Source organism: Melopsittacus undulatus, chromosome 10 (assembly GCF_012275295.1).
Source record: "Melopsittacus undulatus isolate bMelUnd1 chromosome 10, bMelUnd1.mat.Z, whole genome shotgun sequence".
NCBI lineage: Eukaryota > Metazoa > Chordata > Aves > Psittaciformes > Psittaculidae > Melopsittacus > Melopsittacus undulatus.
The window spans coordinates 6,196,252-6,219,043 of record NC_047536.1 but is presented as its reverse complement, the minus strand read 5'-3'; the positions used below and the strand labels follow the sequence as shown (position 1 = coordinate 6,219,043).

Sequence of the window (22,792 nt, the reverse complement as noted above, 5' to 3'; positions counted from 1 at the left end):
AGCTCCACAAGCCAGGCTGGAGCCCCAGTGCAGAACATCACCTACTCCATCCTCCACCCCGGAGCAGCAGAGTGCTTCAGGAGCTGTACAACCAGCTCCCACCTTGGGGAGCAGCCCCAGTGCTCTGGCTCTCAGAGGGGTGGAAACCCCCTGACTTCACCTTCAGCCTCGATGATGATCCAGAGCACTCGTCCGCTTCAGCTCCTCGTGACTGCCCGTGGACACGAGGGCCTTGAGCAAGGTCATGGGGCTGGGAGCACGGGGCTTTCCTGCAGCCTTGTGACAGCAGAAAGCACGACCAAGCAATGCTGGAACTGGGTTTGACAACTTGTTACCTTGAAGGATGATGTTTTACCTCTATCCCAGCACTTTCTGCTATAAAATATATATCTATCTATATGCATGCACCAGGACTCTGATGGGTGAAAACTGCAGCTAAGCAGTTCCATCTGCCGCAGGGCTTCCAGCTCAGAGCATCCTTCTCTGTCTCAGCACTGCAAGCAGTTGTCTGGAATATGAAGGGGCAGTCTCATGGCGTGGAGGGGGTTGCAGAACATTAGCTAGCACTCCTGCCAGACCTCACCGGGAGAAGCCCACTCTGCATCTTCCTCAGAACCTCGTTTAACCCACAAAGATGCACTGAGAGAAAAAAAATGCTTTGGGAGATTTTAAAGAACAGCATGAACTGAAAAAGCAGCTGCCGAAATTAATTTCCAGCATTAAAAATCAGCACTGATGAGAGCCATCTTAGATCAAATAATTTATTTAGTAATTCCATGTAAACACTTCAGATTTACTAGCAAATACAATGCTTGCTGTTCTTTTAAATAGATCATTCAAAAAATAAGAATCTAGTATTAATGGCAGGTTGACTAGAGATCTCCATACTACTGTACAATAAGGAATTGGTTTTCTAATGGATTTAACATCGTGATTTTTCTTGTTCTGCATCTGCTTTACACAAAGCCCAAAGGACACACGTTTGAACTGCTCCCTGACGATGCCACTGCGGACCGGGGTGTTTTGGGGAAGGTTCGCAGGCAAATCCTCCCATCCTGGCATTGGTATAAGCTGATGTGAGGGTGGGATGGCAGAACTTGCGTGAACACTGTTCACAAACACACACCTTTTCAGTCAGAAAACAGAGAAATGAACGGTGGAGAACTTCTCTTTGGGATGTATAAAAGCAACGAACTCCATCGTTGGCATTTACTTATCAACACAGCAGTACACATACACGTATCCACAGTCTCGGAAAAGCATCCTATGAGCTGGAGAGAGCAGTGGTTCTGAGGCTTGGTACACCAGTGCACTAAAACCAAAAGAATGATACCTTCTTACATAGTCAAATGAAAAATAAATATCTTTATTGTCTGCCTACTTTATTTCAGTTTTTCAAATAAATTTTAAATAAATCTGTACAAAGTATACTGTTACAGTATATATTTGTAAGTTAACTGAAAGGCCTAAGTGTAACAACACTACAATAAAGCAGTATAGATTGGCACATCTCTAATAAAGATTAACTTTTACACTCCAAAAATACCAGCTCCCGTGAAAAACCTTATATAATTTTGGTATTTTTTATGCAAAACATATTACAGTCCAATTCTGCCCTGCCTTAAAGAGAAAATAACTCCTAATGGTTCTTTGCAGAGAACGTGAACATCTTTATGCTGTTAAAGGGACACCATCAGAGTAAAAGAGAGAGAGAGAGAATGAAAGAAATAAAAAAAGGTAAAAACTTTGGTCAAAAATTGGCAGGTTTGAGACTTGGTGCTCATGTACCCATCTCACCGAGCGCTGGCTGCAGTTGGTGCCGCGGTGGCAGGACCTCTGGAGCCTCCTCGTAACAGGGATGCAAAGTGCTGCAGGAATGCTTCCAGCCAAAGAGCCAAACAAGAAAAGGATATTTTCTTTTACCCCTTGCAATTAGGAAAGCATTAACACACATGCACGGGGGCCAGTTTTGCTTCCCCTCCCCTCCAAAACCCCGAGAATCTACAATTGATCTGAGAGTGTCCCTTTGCTCAAAATAAAGACTTCCGTACTGTATAGACCAGATATTGAAGCAAACTCGTTCACAGGGTGAAAGAGCCACATTTCCAAATTCAAGTTTTCAAGTCCAACCACAGTTGTTAAGATTCCCGAGCTCTTGGAACCTCCTAATATCTCGTTAAAGAATTCCAAACTGGGAATTGGGGGATGAATACAGATTAAGAGCAAGTTTTCTCTCTTAATCTTTCCAGGGATAGATTAAATCAATGTTTACATGCTGAAAGTTAATCTTACATTAGAATGTAATGCAATATTGGCTGCAACATAAACCTATAAATAAATCAACTACCATAGATTAAACTCTGTTAAATATTTCTAAGTTAATAAAATATTGACAGTATTATAAAATTACAGTATTTACAATAAGAAAAAATCTAGACTAATATATACCTTTAACAGATCTCTTCTCCAATTTGGGATTGTAATGGAATTATGTATATATGAACAATGTATTAGAAAGTTGCATTGCAATTATCTTTTTTTCCATTAGAGCTAGAGAGGGTGATCTATCACTGCCTTGGACAAAAAAAAAGAGTAAGTGACTTCTGATGGTGGGGTGGAGCTTTTGAGTACCAAACTGGTAACAGGAGTCCTCCGCAAGACGTCTGAAGATAAGGTAGGACCAGCCTCAATTGCTCAGATTAAAGTTGTGTTACAGAACTGCCAGCAATCAGAACCACCCAGGCTGCAAAAGGGGAGGAAAGGTAGTGTTCAGCTCAAAGTGCACAGCTGGAAGGGCTCCCATCACTCTGGACTCCAACTAAGGCTGCAGGAGCTTCAGCCTGCATCTGAAACCTGCAAACCCCTCAGCTTTGGTGGTCATTAAGAGGAAAACAGACACTGGTGCTCCTTAAAGGGACATAGTTAGGTTGCAGCTAGGCCGAAAGAGCTCTCACCAACCACATACGATACAACCAGAGTAGGCGTTTGAGATCCTCTTTGGCTTGCTTTGTTGGGAGGTTGCATTTTGGAAGAAGGTTTTATTTGGGGTTTCTTTGGCATTTTGCTTACTTGGGAGAACAAAAATCGGCTGGGACCATGCAGACAACTCATTTTCTATCCCTCACCAGTTTCTATGTTTCTGGAGTATCAGCACAAGGTTCTTGTGTTTGGGTCGCAAACACTTGCACAGAAATACAGGAGGCTTCATGCTCCCAAGGGGATTTGTCTGGGAATAACCAAAACTGACAAAATGACCTAAAGTGCTTCCTGTCATTAAAAGTGCAGCTGCTTCTGGGGTCTCAGACACCTAGCAATGTCCTTTTAAGGATCAGACCTTGCACTTGCCCTTTCTCCCAGCCTTGGAGGAAGGGTTTACAACAAGTTCAGGAAGGGCAATGTTCAAACTCTCTCCCTCCTCCCCAAATACACTCTGCAGTAAATCAGAAAAAAATGGGGGGGGGGGGGTAAAATGATTTTTCCAACTCCTTTCCCACCCTTCCCTCCCCCAGTCCTGCTCCCTGCAAACCAGCAATGGCATTTCTCAGTGTATATTTTGGGATAACTTATTTCCTCAGCCCCAAGCCTGAAGATGCTTGTGAGAGACCTACCCACAGGCTTCAGAGAGGTGTTTCTACCTTTGTGGGGGTTCTACCCATTCCCGCAGCTGGGAACACCTCTGTCCTTCAAAGCAGGCTTTAAAATGGTAAAAGAATTTGTAAACTCAGGTCTACGTTACCAACAGAAGGCTCTAGGTCCTGCGGGCTCCATTCCCGGAGATGCAGAGCAGGAAAACTAGAAAGAAAACTTGGTACCTTTCAATCACCTGCCAGGTTGTACTGTGGGGGGGAGTGGGGAACGAGAGAGACAAAATGACAACTGACCTTATAAACAAAGGTATGTTTAGGGCTTCTGGTTTCAGGAATAAACCGATATTTACTGGTAAAAGTCTGCCAAAAAACAAAAACAGAAACACAGGATTACTGGTAAATATTGGTTTATATGGAGAAGTTTAAGAGAAAGAAAAGAAGTCATCATGCTCATGTTCTCCACGTGCTCCTGGGCAGTAGCCAAGAACTGCCCCACAGCATCCCTACACTCAGCAGCATCCTTGGCACCCAGACACCTCAAACCAGAAGCCTTGTGTTGAGGGGAAAGTTGTGTTTATTTCCTTTACTCTTCTTAAACTATGTGATTTTTTCTGGATCCCCCCCACCCTCCTCCTCCTCCAGACTGGTCCTATGGGGGTTTGGCTCAGGAGATGGAAAGTCTTCTTCTGAAACCACTTGGAAATGAATTTGTACATAATATGGTACCTCATCACCAAGGCTGCTGGTGCCTGAGCCTTGTCCCTCCCTGAGATACCATAAAATATACAAGACTGAGTGTATATTTTAAATAAAGCATTTTCTTGTAAGTGGCATAAACCCATTCATTTTATTTACATGCTTATTTATTTCCAAAAATAGAGTTGGTCCACATTGGACAAGAGAAATCAAGAAGCCATACAGTAGAAGAGTTAAAAGTCCAACATTTAACCAAAGTACAATGAAATTCCAGAACTCTGTGGCTGACTTGAACCACAGAAACATACACATGAGCCACACAGACATTTGTACATAGAGCATTATATTACCAATAATATTTGCAAACATGAGGTCAAGATGGCTAAAAACCCAGCAGAACCAAAGCAGGGGTCATGGCTGAACAGAAGCGGGTGGTGATCGGCGGTCACTACCACAGGTAACACCGCCCTCCAGAGGTTTTGCTTCACTTTTTTGTGGTTTTAATTTAACTGAGAAGAAAGTCCTAATTTTTCTGCCCTGGGGATCACAATTGAGGACACAGTGAAATCCAGCCACATGGAGCTCCCTAAACGCACACTGAGCAGCCGGGCAATCTGTGGGCACCATCACCCATGGAGATCTTGTACCCAAGAAGATGCAAGGAGCACCAAAGAGCCCTGGGGCTGGCTGTGCTGGAGCTGAGCTCTGCTTGGGGGACAAAATCCCAGCCTAAAACCGGCTGGGTCTGAGGCCGAAGCAGGGTAAATCTGCAGGGCAGGAGCCCTGTTCCGTCCGCCCAGACAGACTGACCCTGCCTGCTGCTGCCTGGCCTTAAAGATCACCTGGAAAAGAAAAAGTAGGTATTTATACCCTTGTGGGGTGCTCTGGGGTAACTGGAAAGGGTCTGAATGGGGTAAGGATTTCCCTCCCTTGCCATGGGCAAATTTTGGCATTAGTAATTCCAGTCCCATCTAGTTTTTCTGGAAGACCACAAATAATCCAGCCTGAACAGACCTATGGTGTCTTAGAAGATGTCACACCAGACATGGGGGAAGTGAATTGTTTAACTGTTTTAAATTAAAAATAATAATAATAAAAATGCTCAGAGGCCTGATTAACAGTAGAAGGAATTAAAAAAAAGGAAAAGATACATTTTCTGTGCAGTATGGCCTGGTTTGTCTATTGCCTCACTGAGATAATTCTCAGTGTCTCCAAAGGATGGAAAAATAGATTTAAATCTGTATGTTCTCCTGCAGAAAATTACAGCAAGTAAAAAGGGGGGGAGACAGTTGTAGCACTCCTGGTACTTCCACAAACAACCCCTTCTATGGGGTAGAACTGCACTAAAAGGGTATAAATGAATTTTCCTTTTTCAAGTCATCTTTGACACTCACAATATGAAGCCTAGTCCAATGTGAATGCTAGTATAGAGCTAATTTACAGAATACCAACAATAATTATCTGTACCTAACAGGATTTAAAGGCAAGTATACTCAATACATTTAGAAAATAAATACTATTACCAAAATGCCGGACCTTTGACAGCAGTTAGAACAGAAGCAGCCGTGCAGTTTGCTATGTGGACGGACAGCCTTTAGCACAAGTCGCTAATATCATCTGAGCCTGTAACAGACAACTTTATCTTCTGATTTGTCTCCTAGAATGTTTCTAATCTCAGATACGAAATACATTTTAAAAAAGATATGGGCCTGATCCCGTGCAGTTGGGTAAGTACAACGCTCCCCAATGAAACTCAAAGCCCAAATTCCTAAAGAGAGAGCACAAGAGGTTTTGTTCTTACATCAAATAGCTATCATGCAAGCATACCACGACGTTTTGATATTAAGTACTTCAAAGTCAGCTGGTACAATTTAACTAGAAGTGAGCAATCTCATTAAATTGGTATTTCTAAGGGGAGGGGACAAAGGTTGCATCAGTGACAAGCACCAGATTACCGAGGGAAAGGAGCACAGAGGCACCGCGAGGGTCTGATGAACCGTGTCACGGGAGAGTTCATGCACCGCAGCTTCTCAGACCTCAGCACCTACTGCTCTAATACACTTATTTTCTATGGCAGTTTATAAACCTCCACCTCATTTGCTTTTGCTACCCAGACTTTGATATTCTTCCTGAATGAGCAAATCACTTAAAGCCTAGCAATATTGTTGGAGCATTACAAATTGCCTTTTCCCCCCTGCCCATTGTCTTGCATTTGCCAGAGCTTGCACCTACTGCTGCATGCTCCCAGTACCAGACCTCATCATGATCTTCTCAACTTTCCAGTCATGGCCAGGCTGAAGTCACTTCTTTCATAGAAGTACAGGATGGTTTAGGTTGGAAGGGACCTTAAAGTCCACCTAGTTCCAACACCCTGCCATGGGCAGGGACACCTTCCACTAGAGCAGGTTGCTCCAAGCCCCGTCCAACCTGGCCTTGAACACTGCCAGGGATGGGGCAATTTCAATTGCTAGTTCTTTTATCTAAACACTAAGTCTAACTGAAAGCCTTGAGGTGGCTGAAGTTAACCTGCTCCCCTTGCAAAATCCAATGACTTATCAAAGCACTTACTCTTTGGTACCATAACCTACTAAAGACAGGGAAGGTGGGAGAAGTGAGTGTATTTGCCATGACTTCTAGACTTTTAAGGAGCCTAAAACCAAGCTAGAGCAGCAAAGGGTTGCTCTAGCTCACACCACTTAGCCATGGGTCCTTCTAGGTCTCTTGGGAAGAGAGATAACAGGTCTGCATGCACACATACACATGGACACTAATCCCTCAAGACCAGTGCCAAAATGAGACCTGAAGATGCTGACCAGTACTCTCTCCCTGCTCTTTCCCTTTCTGCCCATTGCCAAACACAAAACCTTTTAGGTTTTTCCTGATAAAACTAAAAGAAAACAGAACATATACCCCACATCATCTGTTGAGGAATGCTCTGGGATCTGGCAGACCTGCAAGTCAAGCTCAGGGTAGGAATCTGAACGGGAAGGTGTCACGTTCAAGCAGGAATCTAGATGCCATGCTACCCAGTATTGTGGGCTTGTTTCTCCTCTGTGGGCAATCGGACTTTGAGTCCTGGACCTAGATGGGCTCACCAGAAAAGTTCAGTGAAAATCAACCCTTCTCCACATGGCATCTTTGGTTTTAATGAATCGGTGGTTTCAACAGGAAACTCATTTGCTCAAAGGTTGAAGACCTACTCAAGATGCAGACCTGAAACCTTCAATCACCATCTCCAACTAGACTTCTGTCTACCTTTTACTGCCCAAGTGATCAACATCAGCTGCAAACAGAGAAGGACTCCATAGTATTACACTTCTCATGACCAGCATAATTTTTGAGTACCTTCTGGGGAAGACTTGATAAAACCTTTTAAATCAACCAAATAAAGATCAGTTGATTCTCTACCTCTGACTGTTTGTCAACACATTCAAAGATTCTGTTAGATTACTCAGAAAACAAGATTGATCATAGAATCACAGAATGGTTTGGGTTGGAAGGGACCTTCAAAGACCATACAGTCCAACCACCTTTCTTTACAGAAAGCATGTTGCTTTCAACCTATCACATACTGAAGAGTTAGAGCACTCCAGTTTCTCCTTCTCAAACCAGAGTGCTGGGTTGCTGATCTGCAATTCCCAGTGCCCTGTTTAATACTTTAATTAAAAAAATACTAATCTGACATTAGGATGTTAGCTACTTATGGAGAACTCCATAGTTTTTCTATGATAAAGCTAGTTTTAAACAGCCCTATTTTTGCTAGTACTGTTAGCATTTCAGTCTCAAGCTCTTTTACAATTCCTAGGTACATCTGTTGCTTTTCCACTTAAATTCGCTACTTTGCTCCAGCTTCTCTGCCTCAAACACTAGAGTTTATAGGGAGGTTCCTTATCTTTACCATCCAAAAGGACAAGGTGAAGCATAGGCAGGCTCTCAAACATGCCCTGTGCTCCAGAATGACATGGATAAGTCATTTAAGTACTATGAAGCAGTGCTGAAAATTAACTGTGCCTTCAGTCTCGCACATTCAAGGTTTTGTCCCCAGCCTTCTCTCTTACACACTTAAGGCAGCGTTTGCCCCCTTAAGACCCAGGCTCTTCAAAGCCCCTCTTAAACTGCTTAATGTCCAGTTCACAGGCTGCCTGCCACACAGCATTGCTTTTTCAGTCCACTGCAAGAGATGGACTTCTGTCTTTTGATGGAGTCTTGCTGGACTCCAGAAGTCCCTTCCTTTATAACTGATTTCTACTTCAGCTTTGCCTAACTGAAGCTATCTGTAAACTTTCCAGGTATCTATGGGGCTGCCTTGACAAGTCTAAGACTCTGTTTTTCTGATCTTTTCCCCTGCAATGTCTTATAACACAAGACTCATTTTTAGACCAACACCTTCCACCCCGAGGATGCTGAACCTGTAATTGTACTGTGGTCACTGACTGCTATTAAATGACTCAACAGTAATTATATCTCAAACCAGTTTTAGTCCTAAATCAAGGCTAAGACTATACCAGGCTGGTACAAGAAATGATCCCTCAAGTAAATCAAGATGCTTGTTCACCAAAATGTTAGCCAGCTTCTTCCTGAACAATCTGGCCAGATAGCATAGACATAATTGAATTTACTTGTTCATACAGGTTTATGAAGACACATGAGCCTCATTTTCTCCTCAGCCCCATAACCTTCTTCTTGTCTGGAATAGAAAATTTCCTAATACCTCCATGTCATTAAAATATGAGATTTATATCCAACATAAATTTGGCTGTGTGGTTGCCACTACTCCAATGTCCTCTCAGGTTTTACAGCAACCTGTCAGATATAGTGTTCCTTCACACCTTTATGACCTAGAGTGCCTATTTGGTATAGTTTGATGGCAGATAATGAAGTATCTTACTGATTTTCATCACACCCCCCCTCTTGTTTCAATCACACCAGCTATGCCAAGGTCATTCTACACCATTGAGTAGCCTACAACTACTTTTGTTTCATGTTTCCATACTGGTATACAGATACTTTAAGTGTTTGAACCACAAGCCCTGTTCTTATCCCAATCTGCAGCCCAGCAGCTGATTGTCCCTTCCAGTTGTACCCAACTCTGCTCTCAGCCTTCTTGTATCCTGTGCTGAGAAGCTGCTCCTTGTCCTTCAGGAGAAACAGACACACCGTTTGTTCCTGCACTCCCGTTTGGTACCTTCGCCTTCAGGAAAAGTTACCACTATGCCCTAAATTCTGTCTTCTTCCAGGCACCCAAATACCCAAGTATCCCAGCTTCAAGGATGACAGCCCAGCACTCTGGTATCATCCAGGATCTACTTGTCCACTCAACAGGAAACTCATCACAAGGACCTCCCAATCATCGGGAGCAGAGCCTGTATTTCCCAAAGCCAAATTCTTTGCCATCCTAATCTCTCAGAGCTACCGCCCCAGCTTCTGGAGGCATCTCCAACAGAGAGAACAACTCCTCAAGCAAGGCTTTAGCATTAAATTATATATTGCCCCTTTAATCCCGCCCAGTTGTGAGTCAAGTTTCCACAAATAAAAGGCAAGGCAGCCAGCGCCGAGGTGTGGATGGACCACAACCACCCGAGAAGAGATGATTTAATACCATCTCTTCTTTACCAGCTCAGCAACTTTAGCCTCAAGACACTTTCTGGAGCTTGGAGCACCTCCATTTGTTGCACTGTATTTTATCAGAACATAATCACTCGTAAAGTGTGTCCTCTCTGCACTCCTGTCTGCAGTTCCTAGTGCAATTAAGCCAATATTCTTTGATTCCCACAATCAAGCTAGGATCTTTACTTTATGACCACATAAAGTCTATCTTTAAACTAAAAATAGACTTAACAGATTCTTTTCTTTTAATTACTTTAAACCACCAATTAGAGACTTTCACTGGACAAGATAAGTTATATATAGCCACACAGAAGCCTGCAAGGACTCATTTACCAGGGCTTTTATTGACAGTTGCTTCTCAGAAGCCAACTTCTTTTAAAGATCGAATGAGCCTCTGAACATGGCAATGTCAAAAGATCCATCCACAAACCAAACTGTCTGCATGTATGAAAGCAGAGATGACATCTACATGAATTCTGAACTCAGAATTATTAATGCTAGAAAATAATTTAAAGCCTCTAGTTCCTATTTTGCTCAGAGACTTGCCTGCTTGCCCTTCAGCAGCCCCTGGCAATGGTGATCCTACTGCCATTTATTATTTAAATAACACAGTATCTTTAATAAAAGGAAATTTTGACCCCATTTATAACTCTGCACCTGACAAGACACCAGCTCCTTCACCTCTGCTGCTGCTCACATAACTTTATTCTTAAATTGCTCTGCCCACAGAGCTCCTGATGAGCCAATGTTATGTTGCCAGCTCTCCTCAGCATCACTCGAGTGGGAGGTTTAAACACCGTATCTCACTAAACCCTTTATCCATGCTTCCTTAGCCCCAGAATTTCTTGAAGTATCAACAGACCAACAAGCTTTCACAGTTCATCTACAATGAGACAGCTGGACCTGCTTCTGCTAGACCAATGCATTAGAGGTGGCCCACTGCCCACCTCTTGATCCCCAAGTTAGTTTTGAGGACCAGCTGATGCCATTGTGCTGATGAACACTCCCAAGGAGCTGCTGGTTTAAGCTCCTCTGCCCATACTAAATACTTGAGCAAACTGCAAGCCCAGGCAAGTTCTAAACCTCAGGAGACCATAGGTAATAAACCCAGCAACTAGCATTGTGCTCACAAACTGACGTGCAACCAGGACAGAGCATGGAGAAACAAAGCATACTGCATAGTAAGACAGCGCAGCAAGGCCAACCTGAGGGAGAGACATTCAAACCAAAGCAATGAACCTTCAAATATCAGGGCTGCTGCAAGATGTCCTATCCAGACAGGTCCTGGCCAAGATGTGCAGATGCTGTCCTGCACTCTGGCACATGCCTTTCTACCCAGAGTTAGAAGAACAAAACCTACTCCAGTCTTTAACCGGGGTTAATACAGCAACTGAAGGGCACTCTGGATGTGATGAGCACCCAGTGACTTGAGCTCAAGGTGCACATCAAGACATTCACTAGCAAAGTTAAAAACTGCCACTGCTCATCTTCTCCACCCCCAACTCCCAGCAACATAAATTACCCAAGAATATATCTGATAGAGACATAGCTCCTCCAAACACTGCATGAAGCCTACAGCTCCATCTTGGCACAGCTGATGACACAGAGGACCAGAAAACATGCCCATGGGGAGCAACCCTGCTGCAGAGACCCCACAGCTCACATGTCCTCACCTGCCAGCTCCGAAGCCTGTGGTGCCTCTGCTGGCCAACCCTAGAGCATCAGTCCAGTGGAGTGATGAGAGCCCAGGCTTGGCTCCCAGACCTTCCTGCAAGCCTGACAGTGCCATCTCACAGTCCAAACTGCTGACATGTGTCAGTGAGACACGATCTCCTGCAACAAGAGCTCATCCATGGGGCTGCCGCTCAGTCTCTGCGCCATGCCCAGTATAAAATCCAGACTCACTGGGGTCAACATGGTCACATTTGCCATTTGCAAGCCACTTTTATGAGCAGCTCTCTATAGAAATCAACATGCTGACCAGGATGACAGCTCAGCATCTAGAGGTTTTTCCCTTAAAAGCGGTCTAATCTCTCCAGGCATGCACTTTGGCTTCCTGGCAGCACGCAGCAGACCAGATCCTCCAAGGTCTCACAAGGCAAGAGGGACATACCCTTCCATGCTGCAGATGTAACTCCACACCTCTCACCTCTCCAGTCTACAAAAGAAAGAATGAAGCTTTTCTTTGCTTCCTGCATATTTCAAGATAGTGTTTCAAGAAAAAAACCCTTCTGTACCACAGCCAGGAAGGCTCAGCTCAAACTCCCACTGCCAGTGTTGCAGCAAGTCCTCTTTTCACTTCAGTCTCCTTTGTGAAAGAGACTCCTAAGGAAAGGTTAAGGTGCGTATTTTTGCAAAGCTAATGATAAGATGGACAGCAACCCAACTGATGACCAGCAAAGTCAAGGAATTATCTGAATTAAGACCAAGTTACCTACTGGCGAGATACAGAAGATGCCCATTCAAAGCAAGCACTCTCCCAGCTGATGGATGATCCAGAAAGGAGCAGAAGTATGCCATGTCTCGTGAACCTAAGCCTCAAGATAAGGAGGTGCAAAACCTGCCAGGCACCTCCACAGGCAGTTCTCCTGCTTTATCCAGGGCTACATCTACATGAGCAACTGGCATGGCCAGAGTCAAGCTCGACAGCAAAGGAGTCACACTCAGGACCTGACAGTCACATTATCTGTGTTTTGGGGATTGTACTTTCCCATTGCTTGGTCTGACCTAATGCCAGCTGTTGGCAGAGCTTGTCTTTAGGTTTATTTAAACCACAAACAAATCAGGCCATGTGCTCTAAGACAGCTCCACAGTAAAGCCAAGGTACATCACACAGAGACAGGACAGCACTCAGCAACTGAAGCTCACTCCTGATGTGAGCTGCAAAGCTACCGGAGACACCACCTCAGCCCCAGAGATGTATGGTGCAGGTCATGGGCACCCAAAATGAGACAATATCCAAATGCAGGCAAACCCTACAGCCAGACTGAGCTGACCTTCACCTTGGCTGGACATGGTGTCGTCCACAGCAAAAGGCTCAGGACCACATCCCCTCTCCAGGCAAAGGAGAGCCAGCAGTACTGATCTGCAAAGGGACAGTGATGTTTGCGGACATCCAGACATTTGCTGTGCCTTGTTTTAATCAGCCAACACTCAAAAGACAGACAGCAAGGCCATAAGCCCTATACCTTTACCTTTTTCCCCTTAATTTCCAGCTGACACTCTTCCATGAAAACATGCCTTGTTCCTCACTGTATAACTTCAACTTTCCTCCTTCAGTGATGTTTTCCCTCAAAGAGGCTACACAACTATTTACTACCTTTACAGTAACATGCTCTGACTCTCCCAATACATGTCTGTTTGTCTGGCTTCAGCCATGTACAGACACCATATTGCAGAGATGGAACCAGCAGAGATGGGACCAGGAGGGCTGCCCCAGCAGAGGAGCTCAGCCCCACAGCCCCTGGGATCAGCTGCATGACCCCCTATGGCTTCCTATGGCAAAAGTGCTGCGAGAGCTGCTGTCATCTGGCTCTGATGGGCTTCTCCACACCAACTACCACTCACCCTGAACACCAGTCCAGATGCTGCACCACCCAAAGAGCAGCCAAGGCACCCCTCAGCTGCCCACCCTCCTGTCCTGCTCTGACAGCTTCTTCCTATGCTTCAGACAGACAGCACCTCCTCTGCTGTGATTGCTGGGAGCTTCTACCCCAGGACAAACTTCTTTTACCAGGCTTGGTACGCCCCTGAGTCTGCTGGCTCAGGAGATGTCTCTGTTAGAGGGATGGCACCAAACCCATTCATCCTTTCTCCTCCAAGGTACTCCTCCAGCAGCAGCTTTTATGCCATCCAAATTGCAATATAATATCCAATGTACCATTGAGAAGTAACTCTGTGAACCCCTAAAAGTGGATGATTTGGTGTTTACTTCTCTCTGCTATCTTCAGTCTTGCATGGACAACCAATCCACAGCCCAGTAAAGCCTCATAGCCCACAAGTGGGATGCACTGCAGACCCCTGGGTAGGCTGACTTTCCCCCAGACTCTACTGCTGCTAAAACACGGTCCCACTGGGGACCAAAATGCATTGAAAAGAAGTTAAAAAGAAAGACAGGAGGCTAAGAGAAACTCCCAAAGCAGACCCGAGATCACCTGGCATGAGAGATATGGGAACAAGGATGCAGCACAGCTGATGGGAGCAGAGCAGGCAGCCCGACTCTGGCAGAGGAACTCCAGCTGCCACATGGAGGAGCATCCTTCCTGTGCCATCAGACCATCACCATCACAAGAGATCCCACTTAGACAAAAAGTGCCATGAACTTCAGGTCCAAAGATTAGGCTCTGGTTAAAATAGGCTTTTTAAAAAGGTTATAATTTTGAAAGTCCATTTGGATTAACCTTAACTAGCTTAACTATATATATTATTAACTATATATATATGTATCTCCTCGCCACGTTCACAACCCACACACAGCATTCTGTGGTGCCAGCGAGCTGCATCACGTGCAAGTGAGCGGAGTAAAAGGTACCACAGGCTTGGAAAAAAGCTCTGGGATGAAATTATCCTCCATTGTTGCAAGTGGCAACGGCAGAAGGAATCAAGAATAAAAATGGAACTCTCTTGTTTACCTTGTCGGCTTTGTCAAAACATTTTGACAATGCTTTGCATGCACCCGCTTCTCTGTTCTGCTACCAGAAATTCAGATCCTTTCACCTAGCTTCATATGTTACAGAAGAAAGCCGAGGAGAGTCAAACTTGTAGGGAGAGAAGTGCATGCGCAAAAATCTACAAAGCCCAGCACGAGATCTTAAAACTACACCAGACTCCTCTTCGAGAGAGTCCAAACACCCACATGGACAGTGACCCTTCAGTTACACAAACCGAGCTGTAACAAAGAACAGGCAGCCAGCGAAGAAGGATAGTAAAATAAAAGGGAAGTTTGGGTAAGCGTGACAAAAAGCAAAGGGAAGAGGGGGGAGAGAAAAAAAAGAAGAAAAAAAAAGGTGCAAATCAGTATTTTAAATTTGTGACTAAAAATAAACCCATTCTTGACAGAGTCGATTTAGCAGAGAAACTGCAGTGCTTTAGGAAGAGCCATGCCTCCCAGCAAGCAATCCCAGCCAGCAAGAAGCAGGTTTCTGAATGAGCAAACTGCACACTTAGGGAAAAGCTTGCTCTCACTGCCTTTCAACACACCTATGAGAGACTCGCTTCCTATCCGCTGGACCAGCAAAACCCAGGAAACTGGTTGGTCCTACAAAACACTTTGAGCTTTCGTGTTTCACAAGAGCCCCCTCCAAATGGAAATCTGTTTTAGCATTCTTGTACATTAATGTCATGATTCTCCAGTTGTAGCTCCCACAACTTCTGCCACGGACAAGTCAATCAGATTTGGTATATGCCCTGGAAGGGGAAATGGGAGGTCTGGTTTTAAAGCAAACAAAAAAGAGTTGTGCCAGTGCTCTGCAAGGTGTTGGATCCGACCTCGGTGGATCTGCTGAAGTCTTCAAACCAAAACATTTGATGATTTAAAGGTAAAAAAACCAGTTTAACCTATTGAACTTAAAGAAGGAAGTGGCAAACCTTTTAGGAAGAGAAATAACGTGTACAGGTGCAAAAACGTGATGTGCTGTAGTTCACCACCTTAGGAGTAATCAGAGTTTTGCTTGGTTTGGGTTTGGTTTTCTTAAGCACTTCCCAAAGGGTGGCTCGAGACTTTATGGGCACCAAGGTGGAAGCATGAAGTGAAGACATGCCAAAAACATCAGGTTTTCATAACCCCTTCTTGAAACAGTGCACCGTGCTTCTGGTAAAAACGCATATCTACCAAATCTCCACTGACCGCGGGCCGCTTGCCTACACAACATCAATTTGCAGCCTCAAAGCTGACTTTTTTGCCTTCTCCTTCCACCCACCTCCCCAATTTTTGTTCCTTGGGAGACATACAGCGCCACTGCATTAGAACGTACAAGAAATGAAAACAGTGAGTACGACTGATATAGATCCATTGACTTTTTATTACAAATGTAGTTGATCACTTGGCTTCAAAAAAGTTTAAATCAACCCCTGTTTTCTGTACGCCAGTACAAAGTAAAATCTATTTTACAAATTAAATACCTAAAAATTTGACAAAAATATTAAAGTTTGATGGAAAAAACAGTTATAAAAATCTTAAATCCCCCTTTAAGAAGGTAAGAGATAACATCCCCTCCCAACCCCCACAGTCCTGTTATACAATATTAATAATAATTTTTCTTTTTAGAATAGGTAGGTATATCTTGCTGTTAGCATACAAGTCACTCTAATAGCTTTATCTGTATATACTCCAGTTAGTGCATGAATGTCATCTGATTGAATATAATCAACTATCTTTAACTGATCCCTAATTTACATTTCATAGCTTGCATAGTTTGAAGGGACAAAGGTTATACTACAGCTAATCATAAAAAAAGGTGGTTACAGTGCTATTTGTAAAGGCAACAAAGTAATTGCTCCCCCCCCAAATAAAAGAAGATACCAGTCGGCTCTGGGCAGGGGTTCAAGTCACCGGCCGCTCTCTCCCTGCTGCACAGGACCACCTCTGCCTCGCATCCTGCCCACAAGGGCAGCCCCTCTGCACCTCACCACGGTCCCATGGCAGGTTGCGAACCGCGTTCCCACCGAGCACATTTCAACCCCTGCGAGGGATACGCAAGAAAGTGACACTGTCAAGTATTTATTTTGTCTTTTTTTTTTCTTTTTCCCGTTTTCCTGTTTTTATCAATTAGAATTTTCCAAAGAAGCTCTCCTGTCTGTTAGGGATACACCATGCTGGAAGCCCAGCATCCTGCCTGTTACCCCACTGCTGAGCTGCTGACCATGGGCATGAGACCCCTGGCCCCAGCACCAGGATGGGTCCCAAGAGGGAGCATGATGAAGAAGCAGGAACCAACAGGAGCTCATTTTGGTTCTTTATTATTTCAGTTCTCAGAGACAGAGCAATTTTCCTCTTTTTTTTTTGTTTTTTATTTTTTTTAACAACAACCAAAAAATACTTTAAATTCGGAGGACATTTCTCCATTAGCACAAAACCACTTACAGGGTGGTTGTATTTCAACTGTAAATTACTTGACAGTGTCCTTTTAACTTAAAAAAATAAAATAAAATAATGTCAGTATTGCAATGAATTTCAAGTTTTCTTGCACGTAGTCATTATAAAGTAGTTTTTATCATGCTCTTGGACCTATTCTACAAGACATTTAAAAGCATATCAGCAAGGAAAATATAAGGCATACTTCTCAGGAATTAGGTATCTTGGCACATTTGAGCATACTGTCTTATTTTAAAACAACACATATGATCAAATATACCTTTCTTCTTCTAACATTAAACAGGGTTTTCTGTACTTTGTTTTAAATACTGATATATCAGAGCCTTGGTAAAGTACCGAGCACCTCTGGGAAAAACAAATAAAAATACGAAAAAAAATCAAACCAAAACGAAAACCAGGAGCGAAATCCCACAAACCTTTACAGTCATTTTGTCTTTCAATTAGCATCATTCATCAAGTCCTAGAACATACATAATGTGCATTGAAAGAAGTAACAAAAAAACCCCTATGAAACACGCAGAAGAAACCCAAAACGACACAAAAACTGACCACGAGTTCTCAGACACTGTTCACAGAACTGTCAGGGGCTGTACTGATGGGACTGGTTGGACTGGAACCACGCGTCCCCTGCGCTGCTCGAGTCAGCCGGATCCCGGGCAGGATCCGGGCGGCACGGGTCAGAAGACCCCTCGTTGGCCATAGGAAGCTACAGGAGGACACTCGCTGCGCTCTCATCGCCTCCCGCTACTCATTGCTGGGCACACACCGCGGCGGCGTGGAACTAAGAGCACCGGCCCGTGTCCGTCTGCAGCGCAACAACTTTAGGGAGGGCAGTGAACAGCAAGACCGAGACAATCAATCAGTCAAGTAGCAAAACCAAAGCAATTCATGTCCTAACTACGTCTAGCAGCATGGAGAATGCAGTCCTGCACACATCACAGTTGAAATACAATAACCGATAGAACTGCCCATCCAGAGCCTCCGATTCAAAAGCAGGTTATCAGACAAATGTTTACATGTAATTGAGAACCATGTCAAATGTCACATTACGCACTCCAAAAGCTTATTTTACTACTGGGAAAGAGGAAAGTGCACATTAAAGCAATATTAAACATTTCCAGTGATTGTTTAAAAGAAACAGAAACACCTCGCTACCGGCAGCTTATAGTTAACTTTCTGTGAACACCAACAGCAAAACTTCTGTCAAGGGAAATAATGCAGGGTACAATGGAGACAGCTTGTTTGGACACTTACAGTACATCTCAAAAGGAAAAAGAGAAAGGGAATTATAAATTCAAATGGGAATAAAAGACAGCAGGAAATAAATTTCCTTATAACAAACTTCTTTCTTTTTGTTTTTCTCCCCACCCTTCCAACACTCCATCCTTGACCACCAGTAAAGCAGTGCAGCCGCCAGGTCTACCAGAGTCCAAAACCATTAAAAACGACTGCATCCCAAAAAAACTTTTGAATGGACCAAGATCCTAGTTTCTCTGAAACGCTGTCTACTGCATTCCAGCCAAGAAAAGGAAATAAAAGAAAATGAAAAAGAAAGAAAAAAAAGTTTTGTTTTCACTGTTTAAGGCATCTTTTTATAACATTTTTCTCTTCACTCATAACGATGATAGTCATGCAGCACTTTAATGATAAAAATATATTACTATTTTACTATACAGCAGCAAGTTAGTCAATTAAGCACACCGACTTTTTTAAAAGAAAAAAAAAGAAACAAAAACAACAAAAAAGAACAACCTGTAGAAGTCTATTATTATTATCATCATCATTATTATTACAAACAATTTCAATTTGGAGAACACACCTGGACAGCTCAGTGTTCTGACACATCTGCCTTTCCCTACCCTAGGCTTCGAGCAGAGCCCGCAAGCACGCATGGAGCTGCTGGGATAGGGGAGGGGAGGGCACAGTCAAGGCTCGCCAGGTATGTAGCCAGTAATAACTAGCACCAGAGCTACATGGAAATCCGTTACAGACACACACCGGCTTGGCTCCCACTTTCAAAACCCCGTGGCTCAGTGGGGTTACTCTGCGATGGCACCGCTCTGATTTCCACCAGCCTGCAGAAGTTAACGGCACTGGCAGGGGGGTCCCAGCATGGGTTCGGACCTCACACCACATTAGGAGATAAGAGACAGTGCTCGTGCCAGTGGCAACACAGAAAGACTTGCTACCTGCTGCCCAAAGACAGGTCGACTGGAAACCGCTGCACATCAGGTTAAGTACTTTTAAGTACACAGAATAAAAAAAATATATATTATGAACAATACAAGTACATCTCATATACACAGCAATGACAATAGGCCTACTCAGCTGTAAACCAAACAGGTGCAGAAAAAAATTAGTACGGGAGGAAATCCTTTCCTTTTTTTTTCTCTCTCTCTCTTTTTTGCCTTTTTTTCTTTTCCTTTTTTTTTTTTTTTTTACTATTTGAATAACTTTGGTTCAAACGTAAAAATCACAAGTTAGCAAATTTCATTTAAATGCCTTTTTTAATAATTTTTCTTCATGTTCACAGAAGTTTCACTGACCATTTTTATATGTTTAAGGTCCAGATGCAATGCATATTGTATAAAAGAGAGCACTTATTGTTTACCTTGCATGAATTAAACCTACGTACCTTTTAACTCTACAAACTTCTGCATAACATTTAGACAAAGCTCAGACACACAGCATGCCTAGCCCTCATATATATATACACATCTCTAATCACAGGTATATAGGGTGTCAAATATACTATAGTAACCTCCATGTAAGGTTCGAAATTTGGTAACAAAATGAGAAGAAAAAACTAAAAATATTATTTTACGTGTTCTAAAATATCTCTTTTTTTTTGTGCTAAAGTCAAATGTTAGCTCAACATGAAAAGGACTTTTTTTTATATAATTCAGCAATATTATAATCTTGACCATTTTTGCAAACACTTTTAATAATAATAGCTTAAACGTGTACAAAAGTTCTCGGTTAATTAGGGAAATAAACACTCAGTTCTTTATATTTTTAATCAAGTAGGAAACACAGTTCATATATAATGTTATTACTTTTTTTGACTCTTTTTTTGTGTGTTTTGTTTTGTAATTTTTTTTGTTTTTGTTTTGTTTTAGCAGCTGCTTACTGTTTGATACGGTGGGTAAAGTGGAGGAACATCCAGCGATGGGTGGCGGGTCGGAGGCGCTGCTGCCGGGCGGCGGGCGGGGGGCGCCGGGCGGGCGGCGCTGCCGGGGGGGGCTCCGGGCCGAGGGGAGGGCTTCTCGCCGCCGCCCCCCCCCCGCCCTCCCGCCGCCCCCCGCCCGCCCTCCCGCCGGCGGCGGGGCCAGTCCTCGTCCCGGGGGGCGGGCGGTCAGTCCTCCTCGGGCTCCTCGGCCTGCAGCAGGGCGCCGGGCGGCCCGGCAGCGGCGGCGGCGGCCTCGGCCTCGGGGGGCGGCTCGGCCCCGGCGCCCGCGGGGGGGGCGGCGGCGGCGGCGGCTCGCTTGTCCCGCTGCTTCTCCTGGATCTTCTTCATCTCGTCCGAGTACTTGCAGAAGGTGTGGCCGAACTTGGCCCAGACCTTGTAGGGGACGGTGATGGAGTTGCGGTATGTGGGCTTCACCTCGCTCACCCGCATGAAGACACCGTACTTGTTGGAACCCACGTCGAAGAAGAAGCGCTTGTTGTCCACAGTCAAGGAGGTGCCCTCGGGCAGCTCGGCCGGCTCCTCCTCCACCCCGTAGTCGTCGATGAGCTTGGCCAGGGCGTCGCGGAACTCGATGAGGCCCTGGGCCGGCAGGGCGATGGTCTGGCCCTGCGTGGAGCCCAGCCCCGGGCCGCGGTTGACGGTCTGGCGGACGCGGAGGAAGCGCCCGCGCTGGTTCTCCTTCAGATCCATGTAGTACTTGCGGTTCTCCCGCACCAGGAACTCGCTCTTGAGCGCCCGCCGGGGCTCGTCGGCCGCCTGCGCCAGCTCGGGGGGCTGGCTGGGCCCCAGCTGGGCGTAGTGCTCGATGAAGTCGCCCAGGTAGTCGCGGAACTCGACGGCCACCGACATGGAGAGGGTCAGGCGGCTCTTGTTGCCTCCCGCCCCCACCTCAGCGATCTTGAGGAAGCGGCCCTTGGCGTTCTGCTTCACGTCCAGGTAGAAGCGCTTGTTCTGGATGTCCACCCGCTTGGAGGCCAGCTCCTGCGTCTCATGCTGCAGGCCGCCGCCCGGGCCCCCGCCGCCGCCGCCGCCGCCCGAGCCCGGCCCCCCGGCGCCCACCGCGCCCCCGCCGCCGCCGCCGCCCTGCTCGCTGCCGCTGTCTCTGTCCGCCATGATGCCGCCGCCCGCCGCCGCCGCCGCCGCCGCTCGGCCTCGGCCGCCGCCGCTTCTCTCCCGGCGCCCCCCCCGCGCCGCCGCCCGCGCCGCCGCCTCCGCCGCCGCCTCCTCCTCCTCCTCCTCCTCGGCCGCCCCCGGCCGCCGCCCGCCGCCGCCGCCGCTCCGCCCGCCGCCGCCGCCGCTGCTGCAACAGCCCCCGCGGCCACCAGCCGGCCGCTCTCGCGAGATCTGCGGGAGCGAGGAGAGGGCGCGGGAAGGCGGCAGAGAGCGGCCCCCGCCGCCGGCCGCCCCGCCGAGCCGGGCAGCAGCGCCGCGCTCCGCCACCGCCACCGGCACCCGTGTCAGCGGCGGCGCCAGCGCCTCCCCCCTCCCGAGCTCCTTCGGGAGCGGTGCTCCCGGAGGAAACCGCACGGGAGATCGGGAGCGGTGGGGTCCGCAGCCCGCCCATCCCCGTGCAGCGGTGCCCGTGCCGGGGCAGCGCTCACATCGGGGTACCGGCTGGGAGCGTGGAGTGGGACGTGTATTTATTGGTGGCTGATAATTAAATACATTAATACATCCCCGGGGGGACCGGGAGCGCCGGACCTGCCGGAGCGGGGCGGGCATGGGGAGCGGGGTTAAAGGGACAGGTGCCGGCGGGCATCAGCATCACCTCGCAGGTCCCCCCAGTATTCCCTCGCAGCGACCAGTTGGCTTTTTATCCAAATGCTGCTCTCCGGCGGTTTGGACATATGTGAACTTCCTATTGCCAAACCCCGGATCCCAAAACCTGGATCCCAAGCCAGTGCCACCTGAAATGAGGATACTTCCTCTCGTCGTTGTGGGCCACCGAGCAAACGGGGTTTGGCTGAAAGCCCCTTCCCGGCCTGCTTCCTGGCCTGCTGCTCCCAGGACACCGGGTGCAGACTTGCGTGAAAGGCACCGATTTACCTCGAGCATCCCAAACTCGTGCAGGCACTACACAAGGCAGTCCTGCTGCCAGGCAGGTTTAGTGGTGGCCCGTGGAGGGCTCTGCACATTCATCCGGGAGAAAGACTTACACATCTCAGTGCCTTAGGTGTTGCTTAGGTATCATGGGAGGGACCCCCAGTCTGCCCCATCGTTATGATTGAAGCCTTGGTTATTATTGATTCCATGGGTAATAAAGGAAGCAAAGCATCTTTTTTTCCACCCGGAAGCCATGTTTCGGCGCTCCAGTGGGTTGCAGCTTGCAAGCTGTCAGCAGCTATATGTTGTCTGATAGAAATGCTCCAAACACCTGGGACACACTCTGCTTTTTTGTCTTTCATCTCACTCGGGCACAAGACCTCTCCCGGTGGGTCCCCGGTGTGAGAAAGGTGCAGCCAGGGCTGAGGGCTGGTGCTCTTGCAGTCCCTCACTCTTGATTTCATGCTGAAGACAAATGACATTAAAGCACCTTAACTGCAGCCTCTTGCTGACACCAGCAAGTATCCTTATGGAGCCCAGACCACTGCCTTATTTATACAGTAGAGCTGGGAAACG

At 46.2% G+C, this 22,792-nt stretch overlaps 2 protein-coding genes across 2 annotated transcripts; both read right to left on the bottom strand.

The window, feature by feature from the left end:
* Positions 1 to 750: 750 nt before the first annotated feature.
* LOC115945823 (uncharacterized) lies at positions 751 to 20,196 on the bottom strand. Its single transcript, XM_034066602.1, has 5 exons — positions 20,114 to 20,196; positions 3,882 to 3,947; positions 3,737 to 3,792; positions 1,798 to 1,879; positions 751 to 1,312 (listed from the first exon to the last, which is right to left on the bottom strand). The coding sequence occupies exons 1-5, from the start codon at positions 20,143 to 20,145 to the stop codon at positions 1,210 to 1,212; spliced, it is 339 nt and encodes a 112-aa protein (XP_033922493.1). The 5' UTR covers positions 20,146 to 20,196; the 3' UTR covers positions 751 to 1,209.
* PURA (purine rich element binding protein A) lies at positions 15,891 to 21,286 on the bottom strand. The gene has a single exon (XM_034066601.1). It carries the CDS (start codon positions 21,284 to 21,286, stop codon positions 20,339 to 20,341), a length of 948 nt encoding a protein of 315 aa, XP_033922492.1. The 3' UTR covers positions 15,891 to 20,338.
* Between the last annotated feature and the right edge of the window lie 1,506 nt (positions 21,287 to 22,792).

What these genes read in the sequence shown, in the direction of transcription:
- LOC115945823 (XM_034066602.1), bottom strand. Translation starts at nt 20,145, where the DNA reads ATGTTCCTCCACTTTACCCACCGTATCAAACA. An exon ending in AACATACCTTTGTTTATAAG is followed by an intron (nt 3,793 to 3,881) that starts GTCAGTTGTCAT and finishes TTTTCTTTCTAG; the next exon opens with TTTTCCTGCTCTGCATCTCC. An exon ending in CCAACTGCAGCCAGCGCTCG is followed by an intron (nt 1,313 to 1,797) that starts GTGAGATGGGTA and finishes TTTTGGTTTTAG; the next exon opens with TGCACTGGTGTACCAAGCCT.
- PURA (XM_034066601.1), bottom strand. Translation starts at nt 21,286, where the DNA reads ATGGCGGACAGAGACAGCGGCAGCGAGCAGGGCGGCGGCGGCGGCGGG.